Source organism: Zeus faber (genome assembly GCF_960531495.2).
Source record: "Zeus faber genome assembly, chromosome: 7".
NCBI lineage: Eukaryota > Metazoa > Chordata > Actinopteri > Zeiformes > Zeidae > Zeus > Zeus faber.
The window spans coordinates 3,549,820-3,573,249 of record NC_137203.1 but is presented as its reverse complement, the minus strand read 5'-3'; the positions used below and the strand labels follow the sequence as shown (position 1 = coordinate 3,573,249).

Below are 23,430 nucleotides of genomic sequence, written 5' to 3'. Positions count from 1 at the left end.
CGTCGGGGCAGGTGGAGCGGCGACGTCTTGTACGAGCATCACAACCGGACATTTTGACCGGCAACTTTACAATTCATTGTTTATTTTTTTGATAAATTGTACCGGACCAAAAAAGGTTATCACCAGAGCCAAGCATCAAGGAAGCGACGTAGCGGAGCGCTCTGTTCCCGCGGCTTCGTACCCAAACACAGAAGTTACACAACGCAAGACCAGGGAATGGGAATGAAGGAGCTGCCATTCTCCATATTACAAGTCAGTGTACCCTCAGAGTGATTCTGAAGCTGTTATTTTAAGGTCTAACAGTTACAAGGTGTGGCCTCAAATAAATAGCATTCTACGAAGAAACCTATTGGATACATTTTGATATTAAGACTTACGACTTTTTGATTACATTAAAGTTAACATGACAAATAAAGCTGTTTTGTTGCTCTGCAAAGAGTGCGACCGCATGAAGGCAACAAGAGAGAGAGAGAGACAGCCAGCCAGCCGGCTTGTGGTAAGTTATGGAAACTACACATTCCATCTTCTCAAACATTCCAACCTGCATCTTGGTACACTATTTAGATGTTTGATAAAATCTTCCTGCTTAAAACATACTTAAACATATTAAAACATATGTATTTTAGGTATTTTATAAATATATGTATTTTATAAACAGCTCAAGTTTTCCATTTTTTTTCCGGTGTGCGTTCCCTCGATGTTATTAACTACCTCTATCTACTAACATGTAGCTCTGGTTCCCCGTCTTGACCCTCTCTCTGGGGGTGAGCCCGGCGTCGGGTCCAGCGTCGGGTCCGGGGTTCGGGGTCCGGGGTCCGGGGTTCCGGTCTCCTCCTCTGGGTTACGATTGGCTGCCGCTCGCCCCTTCTGCCTGGACGCCCGACCCTCCGCAGGCCTTGGGGGACTGTAGGTGTCCGGGCAGCAGGACCTCCACGGTGAAGCTGATCCTCTTGGACTGGAAGATGCTGTAGGTGTTGTCGAAGCGGAGAACGTCTGGAAAGACACGACGGCCCGGTCACATCAGCGCCCTCCACCCGTCCCCAACCCTGAGCGGAGCGGGAAACTGAACCTCACCCTCACAGCGGCACCACCCATCACCTGCACAACGTTATATTGACCTTATTTTTTTCAGATTTTATCACAGCGGTCAGCTGTCCCTGAATAATGCTGATCTGACCGTTGCCACGGAAACCATGTCTCCGCCCGGGTTCACCTCCCCCGTGTCCCTCAGCGTACGCGCGCTTGCTGACATCAGCTGGTGGCGCCATCTTGTGGCCCTAAGTAGGACTTACAAAGGAAGACTTGGAGAGATGAATGCGGACGTCGACATTAAAACCCCCAAACGTCCCACTCAACAAGCTGCTGTTCACCAACAAATGTAAATGTGCAGTTTAGAATGAATCAACTAATAAACACAATATTCATAGGTCACAGTTGTTTTTGTAGGGCCAATAGTTTGCTACCTCTCTACTTCTCTGTGGACTATTATCCCGAGCAGAACCTCTTAAACTTGGCGTACAAGGTATAGAATAATTCCAAATGGTATTATGTTATTTTGTGATGATGATCAGCTGGCTGCACGGCATCCTGTGTTTAACTTGCAATGACAACAAAAAAACAACAAAGAAACCAAAAAAAAAAGAAAAATTCAGATCCATTATTTCCTTCTTGTTGACACAAGAGAAGCCACGATGTTCAATGGAAATGAATCCATAACTCCTGGGGGGGTTTTGGTCACACACACACACACACACACACACACACACACACACACACACACACACACACACACACACACACACACACACACACACACACACACACACACACACACACACACGCATGCACGCACGCACAGACACACACACGCAGGCAGGCACGCACACACACACACACGCAGGCAGGCACGCGCACACACACACACACACACACACACACACACGCATAGACACACACACACACACACACACGCATGCACGCACGCACGCACGCACGCACAGACACACACACGCAGGCAGGCACGCGCACACACACACACACACACACACACGCATGCATAGACACACACACACACACGCATGCACGCACAGACACACACACACATGCACGCACGCACAAACACACACACATGCACGCACGCACACACACACGCAGGCAGGCACGCGCACACACACACACACACACACACACATAGACACACACACACACACACACGCATGCACGCACAGACACACACACACATGCACGCACGCACACACACACACACACACACACACACATGCACGCACGCACACACGCACAGACACACACACACACGCAAAGCAGACAGACAATGATGCGCGCACACACACACACACACACACACACACACACACACACACACACACACAAGCAAACAGACAAACACACACAGACAAAGCAGAAAGGCAATGGCACACACACACACACACATACACACACACACACACACATACACACACACACACACACACACACACACAGACAGACAGACAGACAGACAGACAGACAGACACACACACATTCACTCACACACACTCACACACTCCGGGGCGTTCGCAGGTGAGGGAGCCGTCCTCGGGCACCAGGTGGGAGTTGTAGCGCTGGCTCAGCACCATCTCCTGCATCTGCGACGCCTTCCGCCACTCGCCCTTCTTGGCCTTGAGGAAAACCCCGAAGCCGATGTCCGCCCCCTCGCTGGAGAACTGCCACCTGAGCGCAGCGAGAGGACGCGTCATTAGGTTCTTCACGGAGACGCGTCAGCAAGCGGAGTGAAGCGGCTGTAAAGAGCCGCTTCACTCCAGAACCTTCCGTTTCTACGGCCTCGGTGCTCAGAGAGTCGGGCGGGGCCCGGCCGGGCGGGCGCGGCCACTGGGCGACCAGACACGTCCCGCCCCTCTCCGTCAATTCAACCGGGGCTAACCCTTGGGACGCTCGCTTTCGTCCATCCGCAGCGCAAACGGCCATTGCTCCGTTCCAATAGCAGAGTGGGCGGGGCTCCAAGCCGGAGGGGGCGTGGCCGGAGAAAGCCAGCAGGGCCGTCAACTAGTGCTGTAGAAACGGACTTCTACGACCCTCTATATTTCAGATTTTAGATTTGAAATGTTTTTGTAGTTTTGTTTCCCGATGACCACACATTATGGGATGCATGAAACTTCTCGTGAAATGACTCAAGGTTGCGCCTGATACCAGTGACGACGAAATGTTGCCGAGTAATTACATAATGCATTGAATTATTACGTATTCAAAGTATTCAACGATGTGAAACAACCACAGCATCATCTAATGGGTTATTACAAAAAGTGGCAAGTTATTCCCAAGTGCAGTGTTATTGAGGGAGACTTAAAGTGTAACAAGCAGTGAAAGGAGTCCAGGAAGCAACCAGCCGATGAGGTGGTCCAACCTGAGGACGCAGCCCGGGAACAGGACGTCGAACTCCAGCTGCTGGGACGAGCCGCGGCTCACCACCATGCACTGGTCGTACTCCAGTTTGACCTGGTCACGCACGTAGTAGGAGCGCGGCACCGGGCCCACGTGGTTAATCTGGAGCAGCGGACGCACACACACACACACACACACACACACACACACACACACACACACACACACACACACACACACACACACACACAGAGTTAAACACTAATCATAGATGTGTGTGTATGATGTAAAGGCTGAAATTCTTCACATTAAATACAACTGGGCAAAATGAAATAAATCATCACTTACTGTTTTACAACAGGGAGGATCATGTTTTCCTTCTCTAAATAATATTCACACTAATCTAAATCTAAAATAAGAATGCAGACCGACACCGCTTGTCTATTTGTCCATTTATTCTGAATCGACCAAACCCGATCCACTTGTGTGAAACAGGATGCGCCGAAGCTGGTTTTCCAAATGTTCCCGCCAACACAGCAGGAAGCAGCTCATGAACACATCAGCGTTAATCTGCTTTTCCTTTTTAAACGTGTCCTTCGTGTGTCTCAGCGCGGGGCCGCTGCACCGCTCTGACTGAGATTCCATGAGAAACCGACACAGGGGAAATGGGATTCAGTGGAGATGCCCTCGGTTGCCCAAAATGCCTCCAAAATGTGAGCGTTTCCTTCAGACACATTCAACGACTTTCCACGTACCCCTGTCTGTCTGACACGGTCTCACCGCCTTGTCAGGTACAGTACATGATCCCAGTGAAAGGCAATAAAACATCATAATAGTACCAACAGAAGAGGCCATGTTCCATGTTCCCCAGTGGGATGTGGGCTTAGAACACTGACAACTAGTAAAACAAGAGTTTAATGTCAAGCTCCCTTCGACGTGAAATTAAACAAAACAAGTGTCACACAATACAACAACAACAACAACAACAACAACAACAACAACAACAACAACGCATCGGGGTGGGTGGTCTCCGTCCTGGAAGCGTGCAGGACCTGCAGGTAATTCCGAGAGGGGGAAAGAAAATTCACTCCTTCTCTTCCTCATCTCTGTCTTCCGCCCAATTATTTATCTATAGAAAACAACGACAAACTTCGGGTCAGTTTTCTAATCTAGATTGAAGTTGTCTACGAGCGTGAGTCTACTACTACTACTAGTCAAGCGACTGCCTGAAAGCTGCAAACTGCCAGACACTGGGTTTTTTTGGGGTTTTTTTTTGCATCAGATAGTTGAGTGGAAAATCACAGTTTTATGAACACGTCTCCTTCTACGCAGACGATGTTACGCTGCAAAGCAGAGCCACGTTCCTTCTGGGGGTGCAACGGTACAGTGGGCTCACGGTTAGGTGTGTATCACACTTTTGGGGCCGTGGTTACGGTACCGTTTTGGTATCTTTATTTCTATCTATCTATTTTCTATCTTTTATTTCAGAAAAATAAAAATTTGTCAAAAGGTGAAAAAAATGTTTTTATAGTAGTCTGTCACAAATAACTAGTATAACACCCTGTGTGTATGACTGTGTGTGTGTATGACTGTCAGTGTGCGTGTGGGGGGGGGTTCAAGTTCATTGGTGGGTTGTTATAATTTGGATGGAAGTTCATCTGATTGGAGGGGAAGTGTTCAGGATAGTGGATAATTCAAATATTAATTTCCGTTAATTATTAGTTATATATCTAACTCGTCTTGATCGGCCTGAGTTCATGTGCGTGTGAGAACATCTGCTGCAGATCAGCTGTGATAAAGACACTGAATATTATTACGCCTCTCATTTAGGAAACTAAAAGCCTGGATTTATATAATGCTACAGCCAAAGTTGGTACCTGTTTGTAGCTGTGAACATTATTGTTTTTATTATTATTATTATTATTATTATTATTATTATTATTATTATTATTATTATTATTATATTGTTATTACTATAATAATAATAATTATTATTATTATTTTTATTATTATTATTATTATTATTATTATTATTGTTGTTGTTGTTATTATTATTGTTATTATTATTATTATTATTATTATTGTTTTTATTATTATTATTATATTATTATTATTTCATCTGCATTAGATACTATACCTCTGAGGGCTACATAAATAAACTGGGGACAATCGTATTAATTTGATTTAAGATAGGGTTTGAAAACCTCAGGTCCAGAAAAGTCTGTGTTTTTACTCCGGCCCTGCACCGGTCGGCTGGTTCCACTGACGCTGATGAGCAAATCCACGCGGTTGACTCAGAATCCCGGCGTGGAGTTTTACCCCAATCCACCGGTGGAGTGAAAGCCGACGACCTCCCGACCGCAAGGCGTAGCCCCTGGGCAGCCGGGGGCGCTACGGGTGGAGGGGGAATCAGACTGGTATCCGTTAGAGGACCGGGGGATCTTTCTACTGGAACGGTTTGTCACCAGGGGGAGAAAAAAAAAAACCCCAAACTGTCGAAGTATGGAGTAAGATGGCGAAAGCCAAACAAACATCCGCCTGTTTGCAGTTCGGTTGCAGGATGTTTCATTCGCACAGTCACATGTTTTATGTATTTGTGGTGAACAAAATTATATATGCCACAAAACAACAGAGCTCTTTGACCAATGGCGGTTATTTGGATAACAGATCTTAACAGGCTGCTGAGGCAAGAACATCTGCCTTCACATATGACACCGGTCATTGGACTTTTAGGGGCAGTTTCGACGACACAGATCAGGCCTAAATTTAGACTAAATCCCATGTTTTATCCGGACCAACTGAGATGGCCTTTCTCAGTCACGGTTTGAGATATTTTCAGACTTGCCCTAGTGCTGCTTGGAAAAAAATCTGATTTCCAGGAGGAAGATCAGAGCCGAGCCGATCAGAACCAGGAGCGGAGAGAAGGAGCGGACTGGTCCTTCATCACCGCAGTCTAGGACTTGCTAGTCGAGGACAAATTCATCTTAAATGAAGCGGCGTCTCAGAAAGGCATTTTTGAAATTCTGGATTAATGTAAGTAGGATTACTTCCGATTAGATTAAAAACCGTCTGCAGAACCGCCCCGCAGAGCGCGTGGGACTTGAAAATCCTTCACGCATTCTCTGTGAGAACTTTACAAACTGAATAAGCGCTGCAGTGGAGCTCCAGTACCAAGGAAACAACCCATCATCCCTAACGTATACCCCTGATTCCTCAGCCCTCCTTGCTACGGCAGCTAAAGGGGGCGTCGCCCGCCGGACTGGACTGGACTGGACTGGACCGGACTCACCCTGGTCCTGCAGCGGGGGTCTCCATCGGGGTCGGTGAGCTTGCCCCCGTACACCATGGGGAGCTCCTCCGGGTCGATGTAGCCCAGTAAAGCCTCCTTCCAGTTGGCTGTGGAAAACAACAAGGGGGGACGTGAGGGAGGGATGGAGGAGCTGGGGGAGCCATGGAAACGCCCTCCACCAGGAAGACAGCGGCGTTAGCACCGCGTGGCCTGTTAATAAAACCCACTTTACACCGAATCCGAAAAAACGACGACGTCACACCGGCAGTCCACTCATTCCTACGGAGAGTCGGGTTCCGCAGAAAAGCTGCGGTGCGGAATGTCTGCGTCCGATCGAGGCTCCGGAGCGCTTCGCGTTTTTCAACTCATGCGAGTTAAAAAACGTGAGTTTTACGTTGAAATTGGGTTTAAAAATAGGTAAATATTGTAAGTCCCGCATATATAATAATGACGTTATTCACATTTACATTGGATGTCACCATATTTTTTATTTTTATTTTTTTAATGGATGTCAGCATACTCACTATCAATAAATCTATTATTATATTGTGAATTGTGTGTATTTTTTATTTATTTTTGCACTTTGCAAATACTATATAAAGGGTGTTTTAAATCTCAGTCGTGGAATATGGTCCGAGTCCAACTGAGCAAAGTACTCGCTGCCATCCCGTTTTCCCTGACATGTTTATATTTTGCATTATTTATTATATTATATATTTTGCCATGCCAAACGCAGGCGCAGTGTCAGCCGGCGGCCACCAGGGGGAGGACCTGACTGTCGGCCGTGGATACAGATTCAGTGTAAAGCGGGCTGAAGAAGCAACGTCAACTCAATGCCCGTCTTTGTTTCGTATTTTCAGCTTTAACACTGATCTCTGAGCATTCTTCTCCGCATTCCTCCCCCCGCGGGAGGGGGGTTAATCGCGCCGATTCGTCATATTTGGCCGCAACATCGGCGTCTCACCCCCGAGGATGAAGATCTTCTGCCGCGTGTTCTCGCTGAGGAAGTGCTTGACCAGGTTGTAGGCCACGGGGAAGAGCTTCGGAGCTGCAGGGAGGGGCGGAGTCAGAGGGAAACAGCTGAGCAACAGAGTCGCAAGCACCACCACCTCGCATTCCCTGAGGCGGCGAGGGCGACGAGCGCGCAGGGCGAGCAGGAGGAATCCACATTTCAGTCTCCTCCACATGCGACGCGCTGAGCGAACGATCGACAAACAAACCTTTAATGACGAATAGTCTCTTCAGCCCCTCAGGGTAGTTCTCCTCAAACATTTGAAGGATCTGGAAACACACGCAAACACTGATGGAGAGCTCTGATCCAGCACTGAGTGTGTGTGTGTGTGTGTTTGTGTATATGAGCGTGTGTGACTGTGTGCGTGTGCGTGTTTGTGTGAGTGTGAGAGTGTGAGTGTGTGAGTGTGACTCATTGTGTGAGCATATGTGTGTGTGTGTGTGTGTGACTGTGAGCGTACGTGCGTGTGTGTGGGGGTGAGTGTGTGTGTGTGCGTGTGTGTGTGTGCGTGTGTGTGTGTGTATATGAGTGTGTGTGAGTGTGTCTGACTGTGAGTGTGTGAGTGTATGAGTGTGAGAATGTGTGTGATTGTGACTCATTGTGTGAGCGTGTGTGTGTGCGCGCATGCATGCGTATGCGTGACTGTGAGTGTGTGTGTGTGTGTACCTCTCCGTACGTCTCGATGGCAGGCTTCCATAAGTGCCTCAGTCCCAGTCCTTCCACGTCGTAGATCATAGTGATGGCCTCCACGTTCCTTCCCAGCTGAAGAAAATCGAACAGAGGAAACCATGAAACCAAGAAACTGTAAAACCGAAAACGTCCACAGTCACCAGATGGACCTGGACTCCACTTCCCCTCGTTTAGCATTTAGTTTTGTAGGATTTTTTTTTTTTTTATTGAACTCAATTCACTGGTGTTCTTCAACACCGAATTTAACCCTCTACGTTTTTCCCGTTCATTCTTTGGGTCATTTTTATTTTGATTTGATTGGGGTTTTTTTTTTTTTTTTTTAGGTCATATTTGTTGTTGATCGTTAGGTTTAGTGTATACTTCCGAGCGGCAACACGAGGGCTCAAAAAATGAAATAATGAAAAATTTAAAATAAATCAGACACTACAGGAAACCGTCGATAATTTCCAAAATAAACCACATAAAAAACAGGAAGTTAATGCTGTTTCAAGGTTGAGGTTTCTGAGCATTTATGCAAAATGGAGTCCGAGCACAAGAGGACAGTACTGCAAATATTAAAACACTATTTATATTTATATTTTATTTCAATTTTACCCATGACAATACTATCAAACACACTGCCACGTAGTCCCAGCTTCTCCCTTTTAACCTCACCCTGTGCTGAGTATCACTTTTATGTGTCTATTCTGTCTATATTTTGTATATGTGGCACGGTGGCACGGTGGCGCAGTGCATTGCACTGCTGCCTCACAGCAAGAAGGTCCTGGGTTGGATTCCCGCCTGGGGCGCTGTTGGCACCGTGCTCCGGTGGGTTATCTCCCAAACAGGAGCCTTTCTGTGTGGAGTTTGCATGTTCTCCCCGTGCTCACATGGGGTTTCCTCCACCTCACGTCAGTAAGGACCCCCACCAAAAACATGCACCCATCATGGTCTGACCAGCGATGGACATTTATCACCTGGTCCCCGGGCGCGTCCACGTACGCTGCCCACTGCTCCTGGCTGTGGCCCCGGAGGAAGGACAAGCCAGGATGGGTTAAATGCAGAGGATCCATTTCACCGGCACCATCAAAAGCATGTGCGTGTGTGTGCAAGCATGTGTTATAGTGTGGTGTGTTGCGTGATAAATAAAGACTGTTTCTTCTATTTGGATTTTTGTTTTTCTTATTTTTCTTTTGAAAATGTGGCTATTTGTGCACGTTTGGCTATTTGAAATAAACTTGGTCAAATAAACTGATTCTGAATCTGAAACCTTCGAAACAAAATGAGCAATTAAAAAAAAAAGTACATATTCAAAACTCTGGGACAGTTTTTGTGTATAAAGCATTGAGAATATTTATATTTAGGGTATTTAAAAGAGAGGCTTTTTCTTTTTTGTCCATAAGGACGTCCAGAGAGCCGAGATGAAACCAGGGAGGACAGAGGTCCCCAGCAGAGCAGGGAACTCCCTCCTGGCCCCGAAGGAGTAACCACTGGCATGGGGCAGTGAGGCGAGGCTTTACGGGCCGCGGGGGCCGCGGCGTGGCGCGGCGCTCCTCACCCTCTGCGTCTGGAGCTCGCACTCCCTCTGCAGCCGCTCACAGTCCCTGATCTTGGACTTGATGAAGTCCTGCTTGGAGGCTGACATGAAGAGGCCCTTGGGGTCCACGGGCCCGATCACGTCGTACCACACGGGGCCCCCCTCCCGGTCGTAGCCGCACATCCCCCCCGACAGGTACTTCTCGATCACCTGGGGGTGGTGGAAATGGGGGTTAAGCCCCTGGAAAGGACTGGAACCCTCCACCCAACCTGGAACTCAACTCGCGGGAAATCCAGACTCTACCCACAGCAGAGGTGGGAAGAGGGTTTACCACAGACCAATCACAAGGCTCCTGTGTTTAAAACACACTAAATAATATACGAACAACATTAAAGACATTAAGATAAAGAAATATAAATATATTAAAACCGATTTGGCCTGAAGGATGCAGTTTTTAAACTTCCCCTGCTCAAAGACCTGCTTCGCTTTTTCCAGATTTGGCCCAAACGATGGAACCAATACATTGACAGATATGGATTAAATAATATGTTTAATGTAAATGTTAGATCCAAATCTAAATATTAAACATTAAAATAAATCCTTAATTTAGAGATAAATATTAAATGTAAATATAAATCCTAAGTAAAAATCTTGAATCTAAATATTAAATATAAATATGAATCCTATATCTCGAACCTAAATCGAATTCTAAGTCTAGGTCTTTCATGTGCTTGACAGTGACGCTCCCACTTGCTGTCAACATGCGAGCGCTGCGTCAGTGCGGGTGCAGTTTGTCGGGTGGGGGTCTCACCTCTGGAGGTTTCCACTCGGTGGTGATGGAGTCGGCTTTCATGTGTCTCCTGAACTCCACGTGCTGCAGGGACAGAGAAACACGCGATGACGTCGTTACAAATAGTAACTGTCACAAGTTTCATGAGCGCATGAACGATGGATGAATGAATCATTTATATTCAGACTTTTTGGCGTATTTTACTTATTCTATATATTTAAATGTTTTTGTGTTTTTTTGTCTTTTCTGCCTTTATTTCGGAGAGCAGAGCCTGTTGCTATGGGGAACCCAGGAAGGAGAGTGGCCGCCTTGGCAGCGAATAGTGGGGATCACAATAAACAATAAAAAATAAACAACAAACAATAACGGATCAGGATGATTTAAACCTGGGTCACTGTAAGGCTTCCCATTAGATAAATACAGTATCCATTAGTTATGTTTCCTATACAGGATATACAGTATATACTGCATATATTATAGACTGTGTATAACATATACAAATATACAGTATATAATATACACAGTATAAACTGTATATTATACAGTATATATACGGTATTATACAGTATACCATATGCTCTGTTGTGTCTGGTTGATGCAGATCAGCCAGCGCAGCAAGTGCGAGTTAAGTGGCTTAAAAGTATTTAGTCACCAAGTTAACTATAACCTGTCTGATCAGCAGGCAGAGGATCTGCACGCACGCCCACAAGCACGCACACACCATGTATGTGTGTGTGTTCCCTGCTGTTAGAGTTTTAGAAACAAGGTTCTTTGATTTTATTTGTACTTGACCTGTGTACAGACCACATTGAAGAGATGTTTTTATTATTATCGCTCTTCGCTCTGGTATTCGGTTTCATTCACAGCCTTTGACCTTCTATAGATTATATTACAATCAATGTTATCACGTCCACTTTTGGAAAAGGAATTTAAAAAAAAAAGGTGTGAGCAGCGCAGTGGCCACTGGTCCCTGTGCCCACCAGAGCCGTCCCTGGGCGGTGCCACTGGATCAATCAATACGAGGGTCGAGCTATTATTGATTAGCGCCGTCGATCATTTCTGCTCATAAGGTCATGAGCTCATGTTACTATTAAATGTTAAATCATCAGTTTCACTTTTTAAAGAGCAAGCCGCAGGCTGGAATACCCAGTGAATTTGTGTAGGAAACGATGAAGCTGGACAGATAATTATTTTGGTTGGGTTTTTTTTGCTTAAAATTACAGTCGGACTCATTTTTGTAAGGCAATTAGCCCCGCCCACCTAAAAGGGGCGTCACGTAGGGGAGAGTAAGGAATCAAGAGTCTGTACCTTTCGCAGCATGGCCTCAGACTTCTGGACATTAAAGTTTCTGGCTGAAACCAAGAAGAAAAAGGAAAAGAGCTGAGAAACAGGGAGAACATGTGACGGCACGTGAGCCGCACCCGGACCACGCCCGCGGTTACACGGCCGTTTCACGGCGCGTCGACGGAGCCGCATGAGGAGTGTTCAGCCAGTCCCACGCCCAGACTGGAGACGCAGGGAACAGAGGAGACCGAGCGAGGGACAGAAGGAGTTACGGGTCATCAAACGCCGCCGTCGGGTCGGGGGGGTCAGCGCGCTGCTGCGTTAGCTGCTGATCTGATGTGGATTTTGATTCTCTTGGGTTTGCGTGGACGCAAATATTTGTTTTGAACCCTACTTTTGGTGGAAAGCATTTCCCGGTTTAAGTTGAGGAAAATGAAGCTAAAGCAAATCAGAAAATGTCCTCTAAAATACAGTTTTAAGGATAAATAAAAAACAACAGATGTGAACTAAGGTAACAGAAAAACAATAACAAATTTACATTTTAAAAAGATAAAAATGAACAGAAAAATAAAAAGGTATATATATATATATATAATTTATTTACCCCCCCCCCCCCTTGTTTATTTATTTAATTTTTATTCTTATTTATTTATTTTATATCTGCAGGTCTATATCTACATATGCACCTTATTGTTTGTTTTAATTTGATGAAATACTCTTACTCTACTTAACCTCTAAATACACTTTTGAAAAGTGAATATTAATATTTATTATTATCTGCAGCATTCCATCTATGCAATATGAAAACACTTGATTTTAAACTAAAACAAGGCAATAATTCAGGAGCCAGGTTGCTGGTTCCTCCTCTAACGGGACACACAAAGTGACAGCGGAGACGGATGTTACCAACACAGGACTGTTTCATCTGACACAGAACGTAACCCCGGTACGACTGTCATGGCGTCCGGACGCTGATGTCTCCCTTCTGAAGGACCTTCAACACTTCCCTGATCTGAGGTGGTCTTCTCAGCCCACTACTTTCTAATGTCCTGTTCTGTCATGATAACACCTCATGACAACGCTTCAGGTGAACCCCTCTGGTCGCACTCTGACTTCATACATTTTATTCACCGAGCACTTTATTAGGAACACCATACTGATAGTGGGCGGAGCCTCCCTTTGCTCTCAAAACATGGCCTGAATTTCACAAGACGTTGGACGTGATGAATCATGTCAACATGACGTCATCACACAGTTCCTGCAGGTTTGTCAGCGGCACTTTGATGCTGTGAACCTCCTGTTCTATCACATCCCAAAGGTGTCGTGTTGGATTCAGTTCCTCTGACGGGGAAGGAAACTGTACAACACTCAAGTAGATGTTAGAAGATGGGCGTGGCCATGAAGGGACGCACATGGTCAGCAACAACACTCCAATAGGCTGTGACATTCAAGCCATGATGGATTGGTATTAATGGGGCCAAAGTGTGCTGAGTACAATTCCACCACCACCACCACCCCCACCACCAGCCTGGACTGTTGACACAGGGCAGGTGGGGTTCTTGGATTCATGCTGTTGATGCCAAATTCTGACCCTACGTCAGTCAGTGTGCCTCAGGAGATGTGGAGATGGGTCAGACCAGGCTGCGTTTGTCCGGTCTTCAACGGTCCAGTTTTGGGAGCCTGTGCCCGCTGCAGCCTCAGCTTCCTGTTCTTGGCTGACAGAAGTGGAACCCGACGTGGTTCTGCTGTTGTGGTCCGTCCGCCTCAAGGTTCCACGCGTTGTGTTGACAGGTTGCTCTATTCACCACATTGTACAGAGAGGTCATCTGAGTGACGTTGCCTTTCTGTCGGCTCCAGCCAGTCTGGCCGTTCTCCGTTGACCTCTCTCATCAAGGAGGCGTTTCCTCCACGGAACCGCCGCTCACCGGCCGTTTTTTGTTTTTCATATGATTCTGAGTAAACTCTGGAGACTGTTGTGCGTGAAAATCCCAGGAGATCAGCAGTTACAGAAACATTCAGACCAGCCCGCCTGGCGCCAACAATCAGGCCAGGGTGGAAAACACTGACATCACATTGTTTCCTCGTTCCGATGGTCGATGTGAACATTGACTGGAGCTGCTGACCCCGATCTGCAGGATTCATGCGTTGCACTGCTGCAACACGATTGGCTGATTAAATAATTGCATAAATATGTAGGTGTACAGGTTCATAATAAAAGTTCTCAGTTAGTGTGTACTTTATCTCTTTGACCATCTGTAATATCAACACAATAGTGGTGAAAGGTTCAAAGTACAAAGTTCAAAATATATATTTGCCTTCAAGAAAAAGATTACATATCCTAAATGATTAAACTAACCCTTTGGATATACTGCATATAATATTTCACACAGACTTAAGGTACCTGAGGTCAGGTCCCCAGACAGGTTCTGCCAGGAGACTAAATTATTGTCTGTAACTGCTCTGTAACGGTGGCAAAGCTACAATAATTTTCACTGGACCGATTTAGGGTTTCACCTGAATCAGGGTTTTAAACTACATCACGCAAACACCGTGCCCACGCTTTAGAGGCCTCCACCGGAATCCTCTGCCACTTTAAAGTTTTTGAATTTATTTAGTCACCGCTGTGTTTCGGAAAAAACAAACCGTGTTGAACTCTTGTTAGAACAGCACTTTAGAAAAAGAAACAGCCGCTCACTGTGAAATCACACTTTCCTGCGCTGGGGATCATCTCCGACGCCGAGCAGACACTGGTTTGAGCCAGATATCGTCCTGACAACCAGTCCATCCATTTGATTTGAACCAACTGACCGAGGCTGAATCGATGCTTCCTCTCATCCTCCCCATCCACCGTGGTCCTAACTCACGCGTCCCGCACCGCGAGGGCAAACAACCCGCTCAGGGCAGGGGGGTTCCCGTGGAATTGGGCCTTTAATCGTCCCACGAGCTCATTGGTTGGTCAACAGAGTCAATTTTGGGGAACAACAAACAAATTGACAGTGTCCGATTAGGTTCAAGTTCAAGAGGTTATTTGTCACATACATATACATACCTTCATACATATACACAGTGAAATGTCATGACACCCAGTGATTACGCACAGTAAGCTCTATAAGCTCTAAAAATACTAAAATGTGCGTAATCAACACGAGGTGCCTAACTGCTCGTGTAATCACTGGGGCTCTGTGGATCTATTGTGGTTTCAGCTAAACCAACAAAGCCTCGTCAGGCTTAAGTGGAGGTAAGTTAAGGTACGTTTCATTTAGGAGGATTTAAATTTATATTTACTACAACCCAGACAACTAATACTATTATATAATGATAGAACCCGGAATCGCGTTTGTGGCGCCGCCCCCTGCGGCCGCCTGCGCGAGCGCCTCGTGTCGGTTACGCACATTTTAGTATTTTTAGCATTTTTAGAGCTTGTAGAGCTTATTGTGCGTCGTCACCGGGTGCCATGGCATTTCACCGCATACACAGTATGTATGACCGTATGTACATGTATGTGACAAATAAGCTCTTGAACTCGAACACATGAAGGACCTCTGCCGTGTATGGAAACACAGCGCGGGGCTGCGGAGTCCATCTGTAGTTGACACCAACAGGAGCTCTGTTGTCCGTCTGCGTCCACCTTTAATGCGATTAGACATGGATTAGGATGATGCACATAGTGCTTATCCATTGCTTCAGACCTCCAGGACACCGGGCCCGGACAAGAACCTCTTTGTTTTAGCTTCAGAACTTCTCGGCGGCGTCAATGTACAACACGGGACTGAATCGCGACTGCGTGAACGATCTCACTCCGCGCGGCGTCGTCTCTCGGCCCGGTTCTTAACCACGAGAGGTGCATTTGGAAATCACACAGAGACGTTACGAAAGGGTGATTTCGCCGCAACAGTTGCGCGCTTCGGGGAGGTTTCCTCACGCCTGCGTTGGGTCACCTGGATAACTGGGGCACACCGGGGCGAGGTGTGGGTCCACGCGACTTCCCTAAAAAACTCAGCTGAGGACGGCACATGCAGTAGGGAAGCTGCGGCGCTCTGCTTGTCTTACCTCGGAGCCATCGCAACAGGAAGTGGTCGTGCTGGGCAGGAAGTTGAGGAAGAACGTCCTTTATATTCTCTCGGAACTTGGCCAATGAAGAGGAGAGAGAGAGCGAGAGAGAGAGAGAGAGAGAGGAGGGAGAGATAACAATGGGGAAAGAATGACGTCTTCGGTTACCCGTGCAAAACGTTTCACTTGAGGAGTCTCAACTTGTTGTAGTTACCTGGACACAAGCCAACAAATCTCCAAATAACCCTTTATTCCTTCACGTGATGAGTTAACGTTAAACAATTGTAAACCGCTCTTTGCGTCATCGTGAGCTGGTGCAACCATTAAGCAAGACCCACAAGTCCACACCCCCAGTCAGACCGAACGCTTTCCCTGTCGTCAAATGAGCAGAATGCGTTAAAAACCCGCTATCAGGGCGGACCTGCTGCTCGAGGTCAATTCTGTTTGGTAAGATAAGACAACGGTCCTGACCCCAGAGACAAAAGAAGTACTTAGAGAGAATAGAATTGCTATAGCATCCTAATGGATTCCTATGGTATCCTTGAGTATTGTATAGTTTGTTGTGGTCTCCATACTATCGCTATAGTATCCCTGTAAGACCGTAGGGTTGCTCTGGAAAATCATACAGAATCGAATAGAAATTCTATGACATTTAGGAATTCTGTAGAGTTTTCAACAGGTAGTAGCACCACATATAGTATTGCATGATGTAGAAATCATCCCAAAATATCATAGAATGGGTTCCTATAGTAATAATATTTGGAATATTCTCTTCTAAAATATCACAGAATTCATATGATGTCCTATAAAATGTTATATTATATATATATTAAAAAAACCGCAATACACCCGCTAATATTTCAATATGAGACCCGTAAGGACAAGATCCTAGAGAAAGGTGAATAACCCCTCTGACATAAACCTCTTGAACCTTGAATCCCATAGGATCCTGACACGGGCACGTACCCACAGGGTGCGTGCGTCAGGTGCGTCAGATCAAAGCCGCTCACCTGCTCCAAAGCCTCGGCCTGTTGAGCGCTGAGCTCTCCCACCCGCCCGCTCATCGCGGCGCCCGAGCAGCTGAGAATGAGGAACAACAATATCAATGAGAAAAGCCCGGAGCCCCCGCTCGCTGCTCCGGCCGTGCGGGCGGTGCTGATGCTGCGTGTGCCCGCGCCGCGCGTCGCCGAGGAGGACGACGCACCGAGGCCACGCCCCCCTCCCGGGGGCGGGGCGGGGGCGGGGCCTCGGGTCGCGCCGGCCGCATGGAGCCGGAAGTGGAGCCGGAAGTGGAGCGAGGCGACGCGGAGCGGGGTCGGGGTTGAAAAGCTGCGGCTGGCGACCCCGTCGTGTCCTGGCGTCACATCGCGCAACGAGGTGGCGATGTCGTCGCCCACATGCAGTGCGCGTCACCCTGCTCGAGCCAACGCGTGGCGACTGGAGAAATGACGCTGTTCGCGACGACCGGTGCGACGTCACAAAAAAAAACACCAACTTATTTTATTTTTATATATCTGTATTATTAGCACGAGCGAACCCCCCCCCCCACACACACACACACACACACACACACGCACATCTATGACGTCACTTCCTGCCCAGACCGGAAGCTCCCTCCACTTGTTTACGTTTGGGCTCCCGCTCCAGGCTCCTGCAGATCGGCCTCATGGCTCCCGTGCGCTGTCGCTTCTGCCCGTGCGTCACCTTCCTGCTCTGGGCTCACGTCGTGCTGGTCTCGGCGGAGCAGGTGGCGGTGGTGGAGGTGTTCATGGAGCGGCGGCAGGAGGTGACGGTGCTCCAGGGGGAGCTGGTGGAGCCCGGCAGCCCCCTGGAGGGAGAGCCCCAGGCGCAGGAGCAGCAGCTGCAGGGGGATCTGGTGCTGGTGAGTCGGTGCAGTGCCATGTCAACCTGGACCTCTGGTCAAATCCTGCATGGTTACCTGTTTTTTAAGGTTGTCTATTGACAATTCTATTTTTGAAGTTAATTTCAAGGTTTATCCTACATTAGCAATTAAATGAATGAATAAATAAGCCCAAAGTATTGCTGTATATTATGTCTGCATTACTTTATTATTAATGCACCACAATTGCTCTCCATTGAAGTATCTCCCTGTATAAATTGCTTTAGTTTAAGTTCAGGGTGTCTGCATATGTCCTTAAAAAGTCTCAATTTCTTACATTCAGTTTTGCAAATATTAGGCATTGCATAGTTTAAATGTGAATTTGTGAGGTCTTAATTTCAATATGTTATATATTTTTTACTTAAAAGTATAATGTCAGAGCTCAGACCTTCAGAGTCTTTCTTTCTTTCTTTCTGCTGCTGCTGCTGCTGCTGCTGCCACCGCTGCCGCCAGGTGGAGGACGAGGAGCCCAAGGTGCGAGGGGAGAACGGGGAGGTGGAAAGCACGGAGCAGGAGCCCTGGATCGGAGTGCTGCCCGTCAAGATGGAGGAACCCAAAGTGTCAACCGGGAACCAGGAGTCATTTGCAGATGCAGTGGTCAACAGAGTGAGTAATAAAAGTAAAATTAACCGACAACCAGTGGCAGAGAGTAACAGAGTGCCCTTTGTGTGTACTTGACTTATGTAGTTCTATACATGTTACACAATGTACTTAAATGCTCTTTCCATACAACTCAAAGTTTGAGCCTGCCAATAAGTGGAAACCGTTAAGGACATCCACAACTTTACAATCAGTACTTTTTATCAATCGTGTTATCACTAAGAATGAATGCCCCACCGCCAACAGCAGAGTAAAACAACAAAAGTTTTGTCAATGAAGTTATGACTTTTTCCTTCGTCTTCCTCTGCTGCAGAAACGTATTTGGCAGTCGGGCTTTGACCTGTAATAGTTTCATTGGAATGTTGTTAATCTTCAGTAATTGATGAATACCCTTCTCGAGAAGTCATTGTAAATAACTCCGGGTGGTTCTCGAGAGGATAAGCAGCCATTTTGTTCCTTCCTGTCAGATGAAGCGAGCCTTGGTCCTGGGGGCCTCCGCACTCATCATTCTGGCCCTCAACCAGAACTCAGTCACCGAGGTAAATCACCACTGAAACCCGTGTTCAGACGTTGTGGACGCTTGTAAGCCGCTGGTGCCGTCCCTGAATGCCAGTCTCATTTCATCTCCGTCTCAGATGGATTTGTCCCAAGTCTTGTCCAGACCCATCATCGTCATCCAGACTTCCGAAAATGTCACCAAGCTGATCGGGGCTCTGCTCAGGTACAGGACCCAACGCACCCAGAGTTCAGTTTTCTATCTACTGTTGTCCAGGACTCGAGGGACCTTTTTATCAAGGAATTTTTTTAAGCACAAATGTTGTATCAATCATCACAATTACGAGAACACGGTAACCGGATATGAAGAGTCATTACCAACTTCATGAAACTTCAAGTACAGCGCCCTCTAGGGGTTACAACTGTTTTGCGCAAGAAGGGCAAATGCGAAAAATATGTAATAGATTTAAAACGCGACTGGGATCGTCGTAACCAAATCTCGGACAGATGTTGTTTTGATGTGACAGTTGTGAGACATCTGATATTTGACATGTGGCCCTAGTGGATGATTGATGAATGAGTGAGAACCGGCGGTCACGGGAAATTGATTTCTGCACAGGGGCCTTCATGCAACTGCCAAAGTCACTTACAAGACCATTTTGCAGGACAATTTGGTGAGTTTCAACAGCACTCGGCTAACAACACTACGCATTCTCATGAACCTTTTTAAGGAAAAAAAAAAAAAAGTGGAAATAATCAATTTGTCAAAATGCTGAAAAATATTGTGTTTTTACTTTGACGATGAGGTCATGGGACTTCTTAAAAGGTGATTGTTATAGATGTCTCATTGACGCTGCCTAACTGAGTCTAAAGAGTGCACTACTGCGTGCTCCTGCAGGGGGCGACTCTGACGCTGTGGTCCACCTGCGGCCGCTCACGGGGCGGTCTGTACGCAGAGTGGCAGGGGGTCATCTGCACGGGAGAGACCAACTCACAGGTGCAGGTGGGAAGCACCTGGAAATAAACTATTGATATGGAAAAATTAAGGGCACTATAAGCAGTTTTCCTCTACTTTATTTATTAGTGTCAATGTTTCTTGTTTTTTTTTTTACATTCATAGAACTGCTTGCCACTAAAATGGATTGTCTTCAAAACCTTTGTTATTGGAACACTGCAGACAGAAAACACAAATTGGGGAAAAAATACCAATAATTATCATAATTAAGAAGAAAATTCACCACTTTTTTTTCCCCCCCTTAAATCAGAAATACCTGCAGCAGCTGTGGAACACTGTTCTTCTGGTGGCTCTGATCCTCAGCACGGGGGTCATAGTTCAAGCCCGCTGGCAGTACCAGGACAGCCAGCCCAGCGAGGATCTGGAGGTGCGCCGCGACGTGGCGTGCTGTTTCTTTAGCGTTTGTGTGAATATCTGACCCACCGCCATCCTGTTTTTGACCTTTTTGTGTCGTTCAGTTGCTGTCCAAGCAGGACATCCTGAGGCAGATGTCGTCCCTCAAGACCAAGACGTACCGGCAGCCCAAACCCTGGTGCGACCCCACGCAGCCGCTGGAGACGGACAACTGCGCCGTCTGCCTGGAGCCCTTCAATCACAACCAGGTGGGGGGCGGGGCTAAAGCAGAGGTCCTCTCTTATGGCCAAAGTTGTGTTCTGACCTGAAGTTGGTCGGAAAGGCGTACAACGTTGATTATTTTTCTATTATTTGTACTTAATACTATAGCGCCGCAATTTCACTTAAATAAAGTATATATGTCCATATAAATAGCTTTTGTTCAGTTTAAAATGTGTCTGCAGGTCCTTAAAAAGACTCCAATTGTCCTAAATTCAGGTTTGCAAATATTAGGTGTTAAGTCATTAAACAGTATGTTTGTCTCCGTTCTGGCACTGCCCAAAATATAATTATGTATTGTCATAAGATTAAATTTGACTAATGCTACGAGGGAGAGAAACTGAACTAAACTCCAGTTCCAACAACAGCCTTTCTCAAGAGTTCTTTGCTCCAACTCCCTTTTCCATGTTCCAAATTGTTTTCCTCCAGATCTTTCTGTGGCTCGTTGCCATCTACAGCAGGCGCCTAAGAGGAGGTGTTTTGTTATTTTTAATGCGATGACTACATGCATGTCTTGTAGAAACCTCCAGTCCTCCGTCACGTTTGGCCCTCGGCGTCGGTGACTTAAAGCCGATGTGTTGTGTTTGTCTGGTGCTGTAGTGTCTGCGCGTCCTGCCCTGTCACCACGAGTACCACAGAGACTGCGTGGACCCCTGGCTCATCCTGCAGCACACCTGTCCGCTGTGCAAACGCAGCATCCTCGGTACGTTTCGGATCCGGGCCGAGATTTTACGACGTGAAATGCGGCGAAAAATGGCTGTGGAATGCGGGGGTGCTGCGGAATGTGTCCGTCGGCTCCGACTCTCTGAACCAGGTTGAGCGACGCCGGACCGTATTCTAAACTCCTCCCAAATTCTGGATGTACTTTCCTGTTCACTTTACAAACTCCACAGTATCATGGGAGACAATGTGTTTCAGTACGGCGCCTGCGCAGCTAAATATTTAACCCTTGAGACCCCAGTCACACCTGAAGCTGGTGCTGTGCAATTCCCAGTAGGTCATACTGGTTTTGAAGCTATGAGCAGGTTAGCACGCTCCCCCAAATTTAAACAGTGAAACAATCGTTCGTCGCAGACTTAAGACCCATATCTTCAGAGACCTGGACCCTACGTGCACTGACCGGTCTACCTCATGAGGATCGTTTTCCCTTTGACAAAACAAATCCCTTAACTCTACTAGCGCTGCTTATTCCTAGAGAAGGTTGAGCTGTGACTCATACAGTGGTTTGGTACTTCTTAAGTCGCTTTGGACAGAACCGTAGTCTTTAATGTATATAAGGGAACATAACTACTTCTGTCTCACCCTTTACTGCGTCTCCTTTGTGTAACAATTTATAACGGGATGATTGAAACACAGCTAAAATGGTGCGTTCTTCCAAACTGTTTTGCCATTTCTCTACTCCACAGCCATATATTACTGTCACAAATGCCCGTGTGACCCAGAACCCCGGCCATTGAACAAATATTCAACGTTGCATCTTTTTGTTTTTCCACTCGCTCTTCCAAGGAAACCTCTGCAGAGACAGTTAATGGCCGCTGCCGGCGGTCGGGGCGCCCTTCACCCTGGACGACACCAGGACCAGGAACCCGGTGCCTCTCGGTCGTTTTCTGACCTCGAGCAGGAGGATCACCAGACTGGAACCGAGCAGCCTGGTTCGACCTGTGGAGGGGTTCGGGAAGCCGCTGACAGTGACACATGGTCGTAGTATAAAAAAAAAAAAAAACCCAAAACAATACTTTTTGTGTACTATACCAGTACTGTTCTTCAAGCAGTGTTTCTTCCCAGGATCATGTTACTGTATTAACGTGTAAATATTCTGCATGTACTGTATGTGTGGAGGTGCATTTGAACGGCTCCTCCTTGGGAATTCTGTGCAGGTTCATCCGGCAGCAGAAGGTGCAGAGCAGCCGGAAGCGGTCGTTGAGGGAAGGATTTGGGTTTATTTTCAATTGCCAAGACTTGGTTTTAGCCGCCATCACAGCAGCAAGCGAAACCAAACAGAAGGTGTTGTTGATTGTTCAAAACATTCAGCCCAAACCTGCCAGTATTGATCTGCTTTTTAGGTCAAAGTGTCAATCATCAACTGTTGAGATTAACTAATTGAGCTATACCAAAACACAGCCAGTGAATACTACTACAGTACTGGTTATGAGCCTCTTAAAAAGGACTGTACCAGTGTCAAATTGAGTTTTAGCCTGGTCACTGAAGTCTGCACATTTTACAAAACTGACCCTTTTCCTGATGATAGTTATTAAAAATATCAGCTATATAAGCTATAGAGTATTAAAACACATAAAATCACATTGCCAAAGTTCCTTTATTTTTCCGTATTTGTTAAAGCAATGGTGCTTCCTGCTTTTCATATGGAATTCTCAAAAAAAAGAATTCAATTGTCAGTGGGGTCAGCATATGAGTTATTGTTGGAAACCCCCAACCCAAAAAAAGTAGAATTAAAAAAGAAAGTGAGCTATCATCAGGACGGGAAATAGTCATTCAATGTAAAATGTGCCGACTAGTGAACGGGCTGAAGTTTGCAGCGGTACGCTCCTGTATTCTACACTTGGAGCTAATCCTTTGTCGGCTCATCGACGCACTTACCCAAAACACTCCACGTGAGGTAGTCCTGGCACCGATAGGCCATGTTCCTGTTTTGTTAGATATTTACATGAATGAAGAGCTCAGGAGCGTTAAGTGACAAACCCAAACATTTGTGTAGTACGGCTGCGCCGGTGGCCATGGTAACAGTCAAATGGTAAAAGTCATCACCGTAACAGTCAT

The 23,430-nt window shown here is 46.6% G+C and overlaps 2 protein-coding genes across 2 annotated transcripts; one reads left to right on the top strand and one right to left on the bottom strand.

The window, feature by feature from the left end:
* Nucleotides 1-822: 822 nt before the first annotated feature.
* LOC307233229 (SEC14-like protein 2) lies at nucleotides 823-17,094 on the bottom strand (the record flags this gene model as incomplete). The annotated part of the gene is made up of 12 exons (XM_080004490.1): nucleotides 823-993; nucleotides 2,561-2,730; nucleotides 3,422-3,561; nucleotides 6,689-6,795; nucleotides 7,653-7,736; nucleotides 7,909-7,969; nucleotides 8,367-8,462; nucleotides 9,928-10,116; nucleotides 10,718-10,780; nucleotides 12,005-12,048; nucleotides 16,031-16,106; nucleotides 17,041-17,094. 12 exons carry the CDS (start codon nucleotides 17,092-17,094, stop codon nucleotides 842-844), a joined length of 1,236 nt encoding a protein of 411 aa, XP_079860616.1. The 3' UTR covers nucleotides 823-841.
* A 584-nt stretch (nucleotides 17,095-17,678) lies between these two features.
* Nucleotides 17,679-22,298, top strand: rnf215 (ring finger protein 215). Its single transcript, XM_080003804.1, has 10 exons — nucleotides 17,679-17,912; nucleotides 18,384-18,536; nucleotides 18,998-19,069; nucleotides 19,166-19,251; nucleotides 19,645-19,699; nucleotides 19,924-20,028; nucleotides 20,291-20,407; nucleotides 20,499-20,642; nucleotides 21,253-21,355; nucleotides 22,159-22,298. The coding sequence occupies exons 1-10, from the start codon at nucleotides 17,697-17,699 to the stop codon at nucleotides 22,179-22,181; spliced, it is 1,074 nt and encodes a 357-aa protein (XP_079859930.1). The 5' UTR covers nucleotides 17,679-17,696; the 3' UTR covers nucleotides 22,182-22,298.
* Nucleotides 22,299-23,430: the final 1,132 nt, after the last annotated feature.

What these genes read in the sequence shown, in the direction of transcription:
- rnf215 (XM_080003804.1), top strand. Translation starts at nt 17,697, where the DNA reads ATGGCTCCCGTGCGCTGTCGCTTCTGCCCGTGCGTCACCTTCCTGCTC. An exon ending in TGCAGGGGGATCTGGTGCTG is followed by an intron (nt 17,913 to 18,383) that starts GTGAGTCGGTGC and finishes CGCTGCCGCCAG; the next exon opens with GTGGAGGACGAGGAGCCCAA. An exon ending in GTGCAAACGCAGCATCCTCG is followed by an intron (nt 21,356 to 22,158) that starts GTACGTTTCGGA and finishes CGCTCTTCCAAG; the next exon opens with GAAACCTCTGCAGAGACAGT.